Below are 17681 nucleotides of genomic sequence, written 5' to 3' on the forward strand. Positions count from 1 at the left end.
TGATCGTATTCAAGCTGTGGAGCACATGTATATTCAGTCAATGTGATACGATGAATCACACGCACGCTTCAACACAGCAAGGAGAGCCATTAGTGAGAGCATGACCGGGAGTCGGCTCCAAACACACGCAGATCGTCGACGTCATTGTTACTGGTGTATCGTCACCCACGGTGGTATTTGTGGAATGTATCACACCAAACACGTAGCACTATAGTGTATATGTCGCAGGACAGTCTATTTTCTGTTTTTCTCCCCAGCTTTTCTGCGCTCTTTGAAATCGAATTAAAATATTTTCGACGCGATCTATGCAATTGTTCATGTTCTTCATGTTATTTTAAGTTGCGAATATGCATTGGATTGATAAAAATCAGCTTTTTTGTTTTGTATTACTAGGATGTCACGAAAATAGGAAGTATTCTAATACAAAGCACTCCTAAAATGCTTTTTCTGATGCTATTACGTTGCTGACATCTGCTATATTAGGCGTGGTCAAAGGCCTGAAAGTGAGAGACCTAATGAGCACAACTGTACTAAAATTTGTCATGTTAAGTACTTACATACCTCAGCACCTTAGGAAATTCTTCGCTCAGCATTTCCAGAACAGCAGTTCCCAAGCCAGAACCAGTACCTGAAAAAGAACCCTCCTTGCTTCCCAAGTTGATAGAATCCTAGGAAAGAGGCTGAGACGACAGCTTTACATTTGTTGCATGCCATAAATTTTCACTGATCAATGCCAACGACAGGAACCATCATATATTGGTGAAACAATAGCAAACAAAACAATTTAACATGCTTTTCGAACATGACCAAACGGATCATAAACACTGGGGCGAGTGTTTGCTCCAACTTTAAAGGGCCAGTAAACAATCTTGAGGTCTAAAATGTGTTATCGAAAGAGATATGTGCACTTTTGTATGTAATTTTGCTGCCGCTAGAATTTGTGAACACGTGTTATATAAGGAAGTTACAGGGGTTAGAAAATTTGTTTTAGCTGCTTTCATTACTTCACGCGGCCTCATTAAACTTCTCTGCTAAAAGGTATAGCCCGTCGTCGTGACTCCACCACTTCAGGGGTGTGGCATGACGTCAGCGATACATCATTGGCGTGGAGCCAACGACCGAGCTGGGTATCTTCGACATGACCATGTACCATAGTGGCATGGTAAGTAGTGCGGTGCAAGGATCACCCTTCTCCTAGCCGCAAAGTAGCAAGACGCCTCTTTATCTTGGATAATTTCCTTCTGGTAATAGTGCTTCCTTCGGTGGTGTCAGGCTCTATAAAATCACAGAGGGCAGCACAGGAAAATCGAACAGCAGACTTCACAGTTGAAACTGCATCACCCCAGCACCAATGTGTCATTTCGTACGGCCAAGGCCTAATGTACGAGCTCAGAAGCACGTCAAGTTGCCCCTAGCCAAGCTAGTGTCACAGTGGGTACGAGGGGGGTTGGTCAGAAAGAAAGAGGTGTAGCAATCGTTTATCTAAATGGAGGACTTCTACGGCACACAGCGATCTAATATTTAGAAAATGTGATTGCCGTGGCCTGCTGTACGAATTAGGGAGCTTGTTTAGGGGATGTAAAAAAAGTTAGAGCCGGTTTAGTGGCCCTTTAAAATGGATTGGTATTTTGTTCAAGTTATTCAGCACAGCAATAAGCAGCTTCGTTTTGTTTGATCAATCAATTACGGGAGAACACTATCAGAGTTTCACATTGCTTTGCTTTGAAGAAGCAAGGTAGTACTACAGAAAGATGAATGAGGTTAGCCATCACTCAGCATATACGTAACTGTCTAAATGGGCATCACACATAACAGTAAAATATCTACAGATTGAATAGTATGAAGCAACCCATTTTATGAGCACACTAGGTGCCCACAAAGAGATCCCGTGAAAGGCACTTACCCCCACCCAACGAGTGAAGAAGGAAAAATGTCTGCAGAGAACTACAATGTTCGGCTTCTTTCCTTAGGTGTTCTGTGATTTTTTCTCGATATTTCGCGCCATACTCGTGAAAGCCAACAGCCCTGAAAGAAAAAAATGCTAAGACTAAAGATGTGGTCTGTGTGTAATGCTAAACCTAAATATTAAACATCCAAGACAACATTTTTATTACACAAAAAGTACTTCCACTTTAAGTGCTGGTGCCTTACACATCAAAACAATAATGTAATTATGGGGCCAGCCTTAGCATAGGGCTCCAGATTGTTTTGTACTCAGAGTTTTAAATGCATGTGCACCAGCATTACCGACATTCGCACTCCTGGAAATGCAGCTGCTCTTACTAGAATTTAACCCATACGTTTAACAGGGCAATACTATAGCCCTAAACTTAGCATGGCAGGTTAGTACACAACCGCTTCCCTGATATAGTAATGTTTACTATTACTAAACAATCTTGGCAATAAACAATGTCCCCTCCTCCCAAGTAATGATTCTGAGAGGGCCTTTGCTTTGTAGTAGGGCCTCCTTAAATTCACTTCTGTCAATCACTGTCTTATTAAATTATCAGCTTTGGTAATAAAACAAAGTTGACCTTCACAACGTAAAAACTTTGTATATACTTACTATTTGTGGTAGAAAAATGTATTATTTCAATAAAGTACTTTCTTTTTTTCGGTACAACTACAGATTAGAAGCAGCAGTGTGTTTTTTATTTTGTACTTAGCAATAAAATTCCTCTGGAATCTGAGTTCCAGGAGCTGCAGAATCGTAATATTCCCTTGTCTCCTGCACATCAGTACTTATTAGTGTTTTGCTGATGCCCGCTGTCAACGGTCATGGCATTTCTTCATTACATTACCCAGTGGCCTAAAATGCTGCTAGGGTTACGAGATGTGTTATAGTGGAAAATTTAGTATAACGTCCCGCCATCCAGTCTTCTACTGCACACCCAAATCTAAACGCGCGAGCATTTTCACATTTACTTTGGAATGGCATCGTTACAGCCAGGAACATAACCTTGTGATCTGGCTCTTTCGATGCTGCACTATGAGACATCAAATGATTCATCGTCAGTTGTGAGCACGAGATTTCTCACCAGTTGTTTCCAGAGCCAGAGACGTCTGTCACAAACTGGTGTTGGCTCAGCATACCCCCAAGAGGCGTTCGCCGGATAGAATTAATCACACGTTCCTCCATGTCTACCATCACCGCCTTTTGTTGTTGAGAAAAAAAAACAAAAGCATATCGTGGTCAACTCCCTGATCACACAACACCATAGCTCTTTGAGTATGCTTTTTTAAGCTCTATACTACTGTTTCAGAACACATGCACAATAGCAAAAAACAGGGAAGCATTAGGCCTAGAAGTGCTGCAAGCGTATCAGAAAAAAAAAGTCTTCGTGCTCCATATTTCTATGCGAATAGTTTACAAGGTAGTGAGCCTTCACGTGCTACGTTCTTTTATGTGCATATTAGGAAAGTATATCTTTGGGTGGTGTGTAGGAAATTAAAGTTAGTGAAAAATCCAGCATTTCTCGTTTTCATAATTTTTTATATAGATTTAATATGGCGCGGCAGTTAAACCAAAAACCTAAATAAATGTCTCATGTGCCTTGTTCGCGTCCCGGGGATGTCATTCCAGCTTACCCTGGCCCTCAGCTCATCTTTGCCTTTCTCTTCCATGCGAAAAAAATTCCATGCTGACATGTCGGTGGCCTAAGAAAACACAAGAAGTAAGATTAGAACTTGAAGTCAACAAGCTACATGATTCTTGCATTCAAGTTCTAACTACATTACATCTAGGCGTACCAATAAAAATCAACCTACTGGTCTGGAAAACAATACTTTAATAAATAACAGTCATGGTAGCTGCGTAGAGTCATATTATTGCTTCTCTAGCTCAAGTTTACATGGCTCAGTATCACATGGGGCGCTGCTGATAATGGTTATGCTCAATCGGGATCACATTTGGCCACAGCGATGGGCCTTCATCTGCAGTTTTGTAAAGGAGTCAACCACGACCAAGAAAATCAATTCTGACCGGACGGACCCCATCGGAATCGGGAGGTGGGACGAGTGAGACTGAATTGGGAGCAGAAGAACCTTGCTTTGGAGCAGTTAGCGGCTTATATATATATATTGTAACGCGGACTGAAAGAGCGAGGAAGCAGAAGAGATCAGACGCGCTCGAGCGATGGTGATTCGGCAGTGACGGTAGAGCGCTGACATTTTTCATTGTAAATAAACCCATCACATCCGTAACAGCTTTGGTGGAGCGGTGCTGGGTAACTTGCCATCCTGGACCCCGCAGCAGAAGTTCTTCGAAGAAGCAGACGCTTAGCTGGCCTACCTCCGGACAACATCAGCATAAACGACGACACAGCAATCCCATCGACGTCCTACGCTGCTGCATCCACCAGTGCCACCGACACGGCACAAGGTGGCCGTTGACCTCGACAACCAGACTACTGGGCACCTGAGCCACGAATTTTCTCAGGTAAAACTGACGAAGACGTGGACGCTTGGCCAAAACACTTTCAGAGAGTGAGCCGCTACTACGAATGGGGCGCACCGGCGAAACTCGTGAACGTAGTATTCTTCGTTGCCGGGACAGCCTTGCTTTGGTTTGAGAACCATGAACATGTTCTCCTCACTTGGGATATATTCGTTAAGGCACTGAAGGCCTGCTTTGGGGACACGAGTTCCATGAAAAAGAAAGCTGAGCAAACACTGTCACGTTGGGCTCAGTTGCCCGGCGAGACGTGCACAACCTACATTGAAGAAGTGTTGAAGCTTTGCGGAATTGTCAACGCAAATATGTCTGACGAAGACAAAGTCGGTCATTTGTTGAAAGGCATCGCCGAGGACGTGTACAATTTTTTGATAACAAAAGAAAACTTGAACACTCCTTCGATTTTCAGGCAGCAGTGTCGCGCATTCGAGGCGTTGAAGACCCGAAGAATTTTACCCAAGTTCGGGCGCTTGGACAATGTTCCCACAGTCGCAAGTATGGAGGTCGCCACCTGCGAAGACATTTCCTACCTCGTACGCCGGGTAGTTCGAGAAGAGCTCGTACGACTTCAAGCAGGTGACGTTCACCGCCAATGCTCGTTCGCCGCGTGCCCCGAACCACCTCCCTACTGGATGCGAGAGCGTCACGTCGAAAACCGACCACGCACAGAAACTGCAGATTTTACCCCGCGGCTTCCGTTTTCCCCGACGGGTCGTGGCCACCACCGGATGTCGTCATCTCGACATGCCGCTGCGGACCCCCTACCGTCGTCAACCAGGCCTCTACCCGAAGATTACTATGCTTCATCACAAAATGTTCCTGCGGAGCACGACCCGTCTCCGCGTACTTCTGCCACCTCTGCTCCGGCTAACGTAAGTCGACAAGTCCCCGTTTGCTACACATGTGGTCTCCCAGGGCATATTTCGCGCTTCTGTCCCAGACGGCCGCCTGCACCGCCACGTTTTTCGACGTACCCGGCTCGTATGTACGAAACGCCTGTGCCGCCACGTTTTTCGATGCACCCGCCTCGTATGCACGAAACCTGGACCTCTCACTCGGCCGACCACCGTCCCCGACAGCAATGGCCTAACGAATTTCGCAGCGAGTCCCCTGCCTCCGAGAGAAGCCTGACGCCGCCTCCGACACGGTCCCGCCGGTCGCCGTCTCCGCGTCGTCGGTCACCTTCCCCGCATCAGCTGGGAAACTAACTGGTGCGACCGATGGAGGTGCGGTCGCGGGACGGTCAGTTTCGCCAATTCCTCCTTCTGCTGTGATGTTGATGAACAAAGTGCGTGTGTGTATAGACGGTGTAGATACTCTTGCTCTTGTAGACACTGGTGCTGCTGTTTCTGTTATGAGCCTTCGTTTCAAACATCTTTTTTTGGGTCACAAAGTTATGTTCGCGTGGAATCGTAAAGAAACTTTTCGTGGAGTTGGAGGCGAAACGTTATGCCCTGTTGGTATTTGTTCAGTTGTACTCACGATTGGTGGACAAAATTTCCGAGTTGAATTCACCGTACTGGCTCGCGCAACTCATGATATCATTTTAGGGATAGACCTCCTTCATGAATGCGGCGCTACGCTTGACTGTGGAACTGAAGAGATTCTTCTACAAAGTACGTTGCCCGCTGCAATAATTGACGATTTTCCGACTCTGCCCATCGATGCTCTTTCGTTGTCTGAAGATGTGACGATCCCTGGTCGGACAGCAGTGTTTGTACCCGTATGCTCTTCTCATGTCCGCTCAGGACCCTGCACTGGACATGTGGAGCCTGATCATGCAAACGCCATTAAGAAGAATGTGCTGGTCCCACGGTCTGTCCTTACAGCCATCGACGGACATGCTTGCTTGTGGGCACTCAACGCAGCCTCAGAGCCTGTTGTTCTACCAGCCGGATTCAAACTGGGTACGTTCGAGGAGCAGGCCACAATTGAAGAATGGTCTCAGAGTCTCCAGCTACCAGTCAGACTGCGCCCAACTACTCAGCCGAGATTAAACGTATGATCAACAAGTCGTTGCCTTCTTCCGAGCAGAATGTCCTTGAGAAGGTACTTACACGCTACGCGGGAGTCTTTGATTTCGCTCAAAACAAGCGTTGTTCCATGTTGCCCGAATCCCGTATGCACCACCGCATCAACACGGGAGATGCTACACCGATATGCCAGAAACCCTATCGCGTATCCCCGTCAGAGAGGCAAGTGATCGCCGATCAGGTCAACGACATGCTGCAGAAAGGCGTTATTCGAAAGTCAAGCAGTCCCTGGGCAGCTCCTGTTATATTGCTAAAAAAAGACAACTCTTGGCGATTCTGTGTAGACTACCGCCGTCTCAACGCAGTCACAAAGAAAGACGTGTATCCGCTACCACGCATCGACGATGCTGTTGATTGTCTGCACTCAGCCGCCTACTTTTCGTCTGTCGACCTAAGGTCTGGATACTGGCAAATACCAATGCATCCGCCTGACAAAGAGAAGACTGCTTTTGTCACGCCTGATGGATTATTTGAATTCAACGTTATGCCGTTTGGCTTATGCAATGCCCCAGCTACCTTCGAGCGATTCATGGACTCCATCCTTCGCGGTCTCAAATGGGAGATATGTATGTGTTATCTCGATGATGTAATTATTTTTGGCAAGACATTCCACGAACACAACCATCGGCTTAGCGTTGTTTTAGACTGCGTCAAACAAGCTGGTCTCGTTTTACACGCAAAGAAGTGTCATTTTGGTGAGCGTCAAGCCCTTGTGCTTGGATATCTAGTTGACAAGGACGGTATACGACCAGACCCGCACAAAATCAGTGCTGTCCGAGACTTCAAGCAACCGACGTCTTTGAAGGATCTCCGTAGCTTCGTGGGCCTGTGTTTTTATTTTCGTCGGTTTATCAAAGACTTCGCCCAGCTTGCTCATCCCCTGACAGAGTTGCTCCGCAAAAACACTCGATTTCGATGGACCATTGAGTGTGAGGCTGCTTTCGAGCAGCTGAAGTATTTGCTTACTTCCGGGCCCCTCTTGCGCCATTTCGACCCGGAGGCGCTCACGGAACTGCATACAGATGCTAGTGGTATCGGAGTTGGTGCCGTGCTAGTTCAATATCACGATAGCCGGCAGCACGTCGTGGCGTATGCAAGTCGTACTTTGAGTAAGGCGGAGAGGAAGTATACGGTCACCGAACTGGAATGTCTTGCAGTTGTTTTCGCCGTCCAAAAGTTCAGACCTTATTTGTACGGCCGGCAGTTCAAGATCGTCACAGATCATCATTCGCTTTGTTGGCTTGTCGGACTACGTGACCCAGCTGGTTGGTTGGCTCGCTGGGCCTTACGGCTTCAAGAATATAAATATTCTGTGACCTACAAGAGCGGTCGATGTCACGCAGATGCCGACTGCTTATCTCGTCTTCCATCTCCAACTGTGGATGCTGATGATGATGATTTTGACAACTACCTGGCTGCAATCTCATCCAACTTCCCAAATTTGGATGTCTTTCGTCACGAACAACAGCGTGACCCTTCGCTGAAACCAATGATTGATGTGGCTCGTAGCTCTAAACGCGCCACGCCATTCGTGATTCATGACGCCCTACTATATCGCAAGAATTACTCCAGCCATGGTTCCACACTACTACTCGTCGTGCCAGAATGCCTGCCTCTTGCGGTATTCCAAGCCATGCACGATGACATCACGTCTGGGCACCTTGGATTTGCCCGAACGCTTCACCGTATCCGACAACGTTTTCACTGGCCTCGACTCTGGAAGACCACAAAGCACTACGTCGCAAGTTGTGATGTCACGAGGCCCCTCGTGTGGTGATAAGTGATCGCGGCCGTCAGTTTACCGCTGACGTTGTCGAAGAGTTGCTACGGCTTTGTGGGTGTCAGTATCGCCATTCCACGCCATACCACCCTCAGACCAATGGCCTCACTGAGCGCACCAATCGTACCATCATCAACATGCTTTCAATGTACGTCGCAGCGGATCACAAGAACTGGGATGCCGTATTACCTTTGTTACATACGCCTTTAATACCGCGAAACACGAAGTCACAGGTTATACGCCTTTCTTTCTTCTCTATGCTCGTCATCCGCAAAGTTTCCTTGACACCATACTTCCATTTTCGACGAACGAAAACGCCAGTGTCGCGCAGACTTTGTGTCGCGCCGAAGAAGCTCGTCGACTTGCTCTGCTCCGAACTCTTTCCGCCCACGCTCGCGCAAAAAAGACCGTTACGACGCAAAACACCCGCCCGTGACTTTCGCTACAGGTGATTTGGTCTGGCTGTGGACGCCTGTTCGAAAAAAGGGACTTTGCCAGAAGTTTCTTTCTAAGTACTCAGGACCGTTTGTCATTACTCAGTGCTTAAGTGACATCACTTACGCTGTCGCGAGAGTGACAGCTCAGAACCGGCGTTCGCGCAAGACGCAAATTGTGCACATTGCCCGATTGAAGCCCTACAACAATCGATTGCTTCTACTCGCTCGGTGAGCTTCGTCTGGCCCGGAGGGAAATGTAACGCGGACTGAAAGAGCGAGGAAGAAGAAGAGATCGGACGCGCTCGAGCGATGGTGATTCGGCAGTGACGGTAGCGCGCTGACATTTTTCATTGTAAATAAACCCATCACATCGGTAACAATATATATATATATATATATATATATATATATATATATATATTGTCATGACTAAGAAAGGCGCTGGCGCTTCGGCGCGTGCGCAGCTAAGGGAAGGTAGAGGAAGATGAGGACCAAATAAGAACAGCTGGCCCAGGATTGCGTGTTGTCTTTTGTTCTCTGTTTCGCTCATCACAATAGTGCAGTCGACAAAGAAGAGGTCTTACGTCCCGGCTTCGTCATCCAGGACAGCTGTGATAAGCGTCGCTTGAGGACGGCGTCAAGCGCTCCTCGGCAGCGGTTCTCCTGCCGCCACTGCCACCACCATTCGGGGACGGCGTCAAGGCCTCCTCGGCGGCTGCAATACAAGTTACCGGTACCAATTTACAAGGGACGCCATGCACGCGTCCTTGGCTATGGATTCTGCCGTCAGCGCAAGCCCACAGGTGAACCCTCTGCGCGAAGCCACCGGTACGTGTCTTCGTGGTTCATCGACAGTGCGGGCTTCTCCATCCAGGAACGTCGTTCACGCTTCTTTGGCGATGGAGTCAAACACCCGGCCGCCGCTTCAGCTGCCCATCGGACCATCAGGGACGGTGTCCATGCCTTATTTGTGGTACCATGGCATCACCCAATGGACACAATGCTACCAATTCAATGCCGTAATACGCACGGGCTCCAGTCCTTTGGGAATGCTGTTCAAGCTTCCCACGGCCTGCATTCCCTGTCCGGTACTCTTCCAACACATGAGCCGCCAAGAAACGCTGTTCATGCTTCCTTAGACGTGCGTGTCACCCCCGTGAGTACTACTAGAACCACGTACTTCACGGACGCGAACCAAAGTGGTTCAGAAGCCTCGTGTGAGTGTGCTGTGGAGCTGCGGCGTACCATCGCACTGCTCCGCGCCGAGACTAACAAACTGACAGAGTTGATCGCCGAGCGAGCTCCTACAATGTTGCCAGCATTGCGTGACATTAACGCAGTATTGGATGTAGCTGCCTCATACGAACTTGGGGCAAGCACACCGGAGCAACACAGGGAGGATCGGTCTTCTCTGATCGAGCTGTCACACCAGCTCGACTGCTTCGCGTCGGTTATCTCTGCGTTGCCACCTACCACCTCACAATCACCAGCCGTCTGCGAACTACCGGAATTCCACGGGGTCCGGAACGACGCCGACAGCTGGGTGGCAACCGTCAACGCGATAGCAATTCGCGAGGCCAGGATGGAATCTCAGAAATGGACCGTGGCTGTAGACCGTCTTCGGGAAGGTGCAGCGGCGTGGCACCGGTATGAAGGCTGGAAGCAGCAGTCATGGGCGGAGTGGAGCTGCAAGGTCACAGCTGCTTTCGGTCGTAATCCTTACCACCTCTCCACCACCACCCCGTCCAACCTGTCCGGTATCAAGGAGCAAGCTCCAGAGGCTTTCCACCTCAAAGCTGGCGCTGTGCGCTGCAGCTTACGGCACGAGAAGTTCCCGAAGCAAGTTCACTGCGGCCAGAGGCCGCTACCGAAGTCGGACCTTTTGAAGGGCGTTGCTGTAACGAAACAGCTGCAGAGAATCATCTCGACTGTGCTGCATTGCCCTTCACCGACGCAACCCCATTCGCACACCGAGCTGAAGTGGAGCAACACCTCGAAGGTTCCTCGGAGCCCTCAAGCCGCGCGGCAGAAAGCTTCTCCGCCTGTCCTACGAATGACGTCAGACGCAGGAGCGACACGCCACTGCTGCTCTCAGTACCCGCACCGGTACGCGATGCCATCATGTCAGTGGAAAAGGCTGATACCAGTCCTCATAGAGCTCAGTTAGAGAAGCCAGCCCCAATATCACTCTTACTGAGGCAAGTGGAGACACCAGCATCGCCTATGCTTGAACCGCCTACGGTGATGTCGCCGGTAGGGCCCAAGGTAACCACTGCTGGTGTCACTGACCAAGATCATGAGGAGAAAGTTGGCGCTCAAGATGCAGACAGCAGCCAGTCTCGACCTCCCGATAGACTTGTGGAAGACTCTGGCACCCAGTTTCAGCGTGGCCAAGGCCGACCTCCGAAATGCAGCCACTATATCACCCGCCAGATCTACCTTTGGCAGATACCGGGACCAAATCGCGGCCGAGAGCGTCGGCCGCGACGGGGAAGCCAGTGCCAGCCGCCTGAGTCCACAGCACTTTTTCCAAAGACATCGGGGCGTGCAAAAGAGCGACCAGCTCGAGGCAGCCAGTGTCGTCCACCAGAAACTTTGCCGCCAGCTCCGCGCGCGCGCAGTCATGGCCGAGTGTCATGACTAAAAAAGACGCTGGCGCTTCGGCACGAGCAGTAGATGAAAAAGAAGTGTTTTGGAATAAACATGGCGTATGAGCCAGGCCACGTCTCCCATTCATCATAGCGTCACACGAGCCGACAGGATGAAGACCTCCCAGCCACTTCATTAGTGTCTCACCATCGACGCAGTTCTCCACAAGACGCCCTGTCCATACATCGCCTACGGAATCATCTCCTAACCGCACACAGTGACCAGTACCATGACAGAATCATCGACCGACCTTCCCATCTCCAAGTACACCGGAGCAGCGGACCATGAACCTGTACAGGACTGGTTCGACCTGTTCGAGCTCCACGCAACCGCTGCATCATGGTCGGAACGGGAGATAGTCGCCAACTATACCGACTACGTCTTCGGTGAGGCCTTCAAATTCTACTTAACCCACATATTTCAAAACGACCAGTCATGGGAAAAGATAAAACAAGAGGTTATCGTGTGGGTTAAAGAATACAATGACGACTAAGACGAAGACTTGCTTGTAACCCACCATCCACAGACAACTGCACTCGGTCGTCACAGTCAAAAGCAGCCTTTACGCATTGACCAACCTCCTGCTTTTCTGTCGCGTGGATCTTCGGTCGCTCACAATGCCCAGCTCGCGTCTCACGCGTTCACTATGGTCGGAATAGAGCGTAGACGCTCCGAGCACACTCAGTCAAGCCCGTCACCTACAGTTCAGTTTCATGCGCCAGAAGAGCTCGCATCGTTCGTTCCACAAAAAGACAGTCGTTTCCAATTAAAATATGACCAAACCGATCCTATCACAGTGTCGCCGTCGAATTCCCAGCCACCTGAGAGCCCAACTCACACAGGAGGCTCGGAAGGATCAACTCTCAAGCACTGCTCTGTGCCAGAAACATCCTTCAAGAAAGGCGTTGCAAGAGCCTCAGCAGATTTTTCCACCAATTCTGGCGCACTATCTTGACAGAAGACTATCTTGACAGATAGTGCACTATCTGGCGCCCTATCTTGGCGCACTATCTTGACATTGCCTGACAGAAATTGCGACACCCTAACAGGTATCAACTATTTGCTGGTCACGTCCACCTACAATGAAAAGCGGGCTCATAATTCCATAGGAAGTTCACTTCATCAGACAGCGCAACATCAGCAATGCCAAAAAAAGCAACAAAGTAACGCCAACCGCTAAAACGCCCACACCAACATCGGCAAAAAACAAATAAAGCTACATGCCAAGGATTCTTGCGGCCTGAAGAGTGTCATGGTCAACATACACTAAAGAAAAGACTGATTGCGCATCTGAGCTATCTTGCGGAAAGAAAAGACAAGGAACTTTTCCGCACCAGCGTTCAAGATTGCGCCTTTGGTCTGAACATCTGCGTCAACACCATAGAATACTTCCCAAAAGCCAAAAAACAACCGCTTGTGCTCTGCAGGAACACAAGCAGCGCCTAATCAGCCACGAACAAGGGGCGCTCAAATTGCATGCACGGCGTTTGTAGGACCCACGACAAAAAATGCGACACCTACGAAACATTCAATCCTGCAAAGCGTTCCCATCTCGTTTGTTCTTTGCAAGAATACCGGCGGTATTTCCATCTGTTTCCACGTCCAAAGCATTTTTGAGTTATCCGGGACGCATCCACCAGGCTCGCCCACCAGAACTCCTGCGTTAACCGGGCTGCTGCACTTTCCCCTGAAGTCTTTCATACTTTACGGAACTCCCCTGGAGCATAAAACCAATTGTAAATTTTTGACATTTGTGACTTTTTAACCTCTACTTGTTTACATTTTCTTTTTTGTAATCCATGCCTTCTTTCGGGGGGAAGGGGAATCGTGTGACGTAAGAAGCGATGGATAGGAGAAGTAGATGAGTAATAAGTGCTTTGGATTAAACATGGCGTATGAGCAAGGCCACGTCTCCCATTCATCATAGCGTCACACACACACACACACATATATATTTATATATATATATATATATACATATATATATATATATATATATATATATATATATATGTATATATATATATATTGACGTCCTTAAACCACCATATGATTATGAGAGACGCCGTAGTCGAAGACTTCAGAAGGGATTTATTATGTGGGATTGGGAGCTTGAAAAGAAATTTTAGAAACGTGTGGGCACCAGCGCATATTTTAATTGCCTGACAATACACGCAACACTGAAACAGATATTAAAAAAGTTTTTCACCAGGATATATACATATGTGTGATCTGCACTAACTTTTTATACAACCTGACCTATCTAACCCTTGTAATGAACAAGTTCAATATTATTGTAAAAATGCTTTGTTCAAAAATAGGGTCCCCGGAAACATTTAAAAAGAAAAACAGTTCACACTAAAAATAAATGCAGAAATGACAATTGCGCAAGAATCGTAGTTACATCTACAGGTAACAGAAGGCTTTCGCTTAACAAAAGCATGACATAACAGCATACGATAGCACCACGCAGCGCAAGAAATAGGTTTGCGTCCACGCAAAGAAACCGCCAAACGTACAGTGGTCGGCTTTATTGCAAAAATAAAAGAAGAAAGAATACGAATCAAGTACGCCAGTCGTACTGTCGAACGACCGCTGAAAAAAAACACTGGTTGAACGTAAAGCGAAGCCCAGAAGCTTATGTAGCCCAGAGCCGGCACACAGGTACGTCTCTTAAAGAGCTGGTTGTGAGCTTCGATTACAAAACGGAGCACAGGGCACCATTTATTAAAACTGTGCCACGTTATCGCCGACGCGTCATGAGTCACGAATAAAGCACAGAGGTTAATATTGTTCGAAATGATTTGAACACGCATTCTGTCACCACAGGCTCGCAAATAACTAAGTGGGTCTCTTATTACCAGCAGATACTGATGTGCACGCGCCACGTTTGTCAGTAACTCTACGTTTAGTTACTCGCTCACGGCAAACGTGCTCGTGTAGGTGACCGCACACAGCAGCGTCGACTTGAAAACTGCACCGACCGGAGGAACGGGCTATCACACAACATATCCTGAGAGTCTGCCCCGCTACACTTGCCACTCGGATAGGGAGGCTAACACGGTGCTTTTCGTTAAACGACAGTGGCTCCAGAGCACACAGCCTAGCTAATTGAAGCCGCACGCTCGATGCACGGAAGCACATTTTTCCAGGGTCACATGAACTTAAAACCGCTTAGAGGAGATTATGCTGGCACTATGGAAGCCTTTGTCACCAGAAAGTTGCTAAGTAAAAAATATTGTTTCAGTATCTGCATGTTACACCGCAAATGTCGTCGAAAGACGATGGTTTTGCGTTTAGAGAGAGTGAACAAAACTTTTTTTTTGAAGTTCTAAGCAAGGAAATCGGTGAATGGTATACTGGAGGCGCTGCGTTACAGTGCCTCGAGCATGCAGCGGAGGCAAACGAGCGCATCAAGTAATGTCACACGTGGACATAAGCGCTATCTGGCAGTTATCCAGTAAACTGGGACGAGCGCCATGCGCGCCCCCCTCTGAGGTGATAAAGTGTAGAACGCAAGGCGACGGGTAGGTGCCACCATCGTGTCGTCATAGCAAAGCATTGGAAACACTTGCCGTTTTGTGAAAGCATTGCATGGCCAACGCAGCGTTACAAAAGCTACGATCCTTAAAATTACCTATGTATGCCTTTTCTAGTAAAAATTACACATACATTATATTGACGTGTTTTTGTGGCGCCTCAGATATGTGCAATAATTAGTTTTTATTTGACAATCGGCCGTTCGGAGTATCGTTTGGTCACTTGGGTGCCGTTTAGGATACCGTTAGAAGTCGACAAACAGACAAATGTACAGACAGACCGGCAGACAGATAAAAAATTTCGAAACGGAGGTCCCCAAGAAAGACCATCGTCGTTAAAAAACGCGCTTTGGTGTGTCTTATTTTCTTGGTATTCCTGCTCCTGCTCGGAAAATCATGTAGCCAACTTCGCCTTTTTTCTCCACTGAAGTTGTGTTTAGCACGAAAATTCTACCTTGCAAGTCTGTTTTGTAGGAGTTTGGCGCAATTTTCGAAATTTTCATTCTTTTGGAGCAGATTGGCACAAAAAAAGGAAAATGTATCAAAAATGCGCAATATTGGCAGCTGTCTCACCATTGGCAATCGAACATGGCCGTGTGACACCAGAGTCAAACTCTAAATTACACATTTCTTCATGTTCAGCCGTCAAATGACCCATTGCGTTATCTGAGACAAAACAATGTAGACAATACATGACGGAGCTGTGTACACAGAGACGGCGGTGGTTGCAAGGCCAACAGCAGCACATTTTTGTACACAATAATTCCTTTCTCCATGACAATGGAAAAAGCTCGTCATTGAATCCCCACGTTTTCTTCTGTTTATCAGGTGCACCGAGGGGAAACAGGCCCTGGTATAATTAAGATTGAGGCTCCGTTCCTGCGCCGGTGACGGAAACTTAGGCTTGTTCTCACAGCTATCGAACTACCCGTCGCCCCCCCCCCCCCCACACACACAGACACATTGTGAGGTTAGAGGTTTTTTCAGGGCAGAGAATTTTCGACTTGTTTTCTCTTCAAAAACAGGTCAGAACTCCTAATTGTACCAGAGCCGGTTGCGTGGTAGTCGTTCGGTGAAGAAAGGAAGACGTTGATTTCTGCAGCTTTTAAGGGAGCAAGGCACAGCGTCTTGTAGGAGAACGGAGGAAGGAGAATAAAGAATAAGAAAGTAGATGGTAGGGTTAGAGGCAGTCGGCAGAGCTCGCAGGTTGCAACACATGGACGAAGGGGCAACTGCCACAGCATCAACAGCAGCCAGTAGTAGTCAAGAGTCCTGTGGAGTGTCTCGATATTAGTGGGGCACTTCTGTCCCCATGGCATGGCTCTTAGTTGAGCTGGGTGGTTCCGGACTATCCGCTGAGCGCAGCCAGACACACAGCGCGCAACGAGTGATCCGAGGAAGTGCGTCGCCAACCACGTGCACTGCAGCGAACAGGGAAACGATCAGGGCATCCCCCGGGTCCAATGCGGGTTCAGTGGGCGGGACAGGGGGTGGTCTCAATATAGAGGGGCTCACCTGCAGCAGGATGGATCGGCGCGGCGCTGGAGTCGGGCGCTGCAGGCAGGATCCATGGTGGGGCTCTCGGTAAGGTTGGCCGTGACCGCAGCAGCATAGGAGCGAACCCCTTGGTACTCCTTGCAAACTGCGGCCCTGACTGCCCTTCTCGAGAGCAGCGTTGGTGCTATGGCCAGCAGCGTGGCCACTCTCCGCTCCTCCTGCCAGTGAGGACAGGTCAGCGTGTCAGCAGGATGCCCCCCTCCGCAGCTGACTGAGCGGGGACGGCCGGTAGTGGCGGCCGGGTGTTGATGGCCGCATCTGATGCAGGCGCCGGCACGCAGGCATCTCTCGGATACGTGTCCGAAGCGCCCGCATTGCCGGCACTGCAGCAGACACGGCCTGGCGTGCCACACCCGCAGCTGCAGATCACCGAGAGTGATCCGGTCCGGTGGTTGGCTGCAGGTGAGCCGTGACCGCACCGTCATACCTTCCTTGCTTGCAGCCAGAATCGGAACAGTCAATGCCAGTCCCGCGGTCAGTTCTGAGTCGGTGAGGTCGCCGTCTATGCCGTGGAGGAAGCCGACGCTGCTGCGACGATCAGCAGGCTCCCTGGCAGTGACGGCAACGCTGCTGAGCTCCTTGATGATCAGGAGCTCGGACAAGCACGCCGGCACCGCCGCGTCTGCCGCCACGATGTTTTGACGGTGGTTAACGTACACCGCCGACGCGAGTGCCGCCGCGAGTCTCAAGCCACGGCCGAGCCAGGCTAAGGCCCCTTAATCTTGGTAAAGTAACGACACTCTCATCTACGCGCGTGCTTTCTCTTCAATTCTCCTCGCCCGCTTGCCTTACGCGCCATTTTTCGCCTATGCTCCCGCGGACGCACCAAAGAATTCAATGGAGACGGTTTATTTGCGGCAGCTTGCGCGCAGCAGTAGTGTTGAATTTTTTTAAATGATAATAATAAAATAACACTAAGGCAACCGTTTATTAAAGGATTAGCCGAAGGAATTCCGTATATTGATGACAACTACACTTTGAAGCTACGCACGGATAGCCAAGAAAAAAATCACAGCACATCTACGAGGTCGCAGATGACGAGTGGGACGAAGCGTGCGGATGGAGGGACGCACAGACGGACGGATGGAAGGACGCATGGACACACGGATGGATGCACACATAAACACACAGAAGCATGCACGGACTGACGGACGCTTCGTCCAACTCATGATCATTAGCTCTGTGGATATGCTGTGACAACGTTTTTATTGACATCCAATGCTTTGCAACTGG

General features: G+C 48.9%; 1 protein-coding gene across 1 annotated transcript in view; it reads right to left on the reverse strand.

Annotated features, from left to right (window-relative positions):
* Positions 1–17681, reverse strand: part of LOC142776517 (tubulin epsilon chain-like) — a 43288-nt gene that overhangs the window by 11990 nt on the left and 13617 nt on the right. The window contains exons 3-6 of the mRNA XM_075880329.1: positions 3589–3657; positions 3039–3154; positions 1904–2025; positions 562–628 (exon numbers count right to left, since the gene is read on the reverse strand). Coding sequence (XP_075736444.1) covers positions 562–628; positions 1904–2025; positions 3039–3154; positions 3589–3657 — 374 coding nt within the window. The remainder of the gene's footprint in view (positions 1–561; positions 629–1903; positions 2026–3038; positions 3155–3588; positions 3658–17681) is intronic.

Source organism: Rhipicephalus microplus, chromosome X (genome assembly GCF_043290135.1).
Source record: "Rhipicephalus microplus isolate Deutch F79 chromosome X, USDA_Rmic, whole genome shotgun sequence".
NCBI lineage: Eukaryota > Metazoa > Arthropoda > Arachnida > Ixodida > Ixodidae > Rhipicephalus > Rhipicephalus microplus.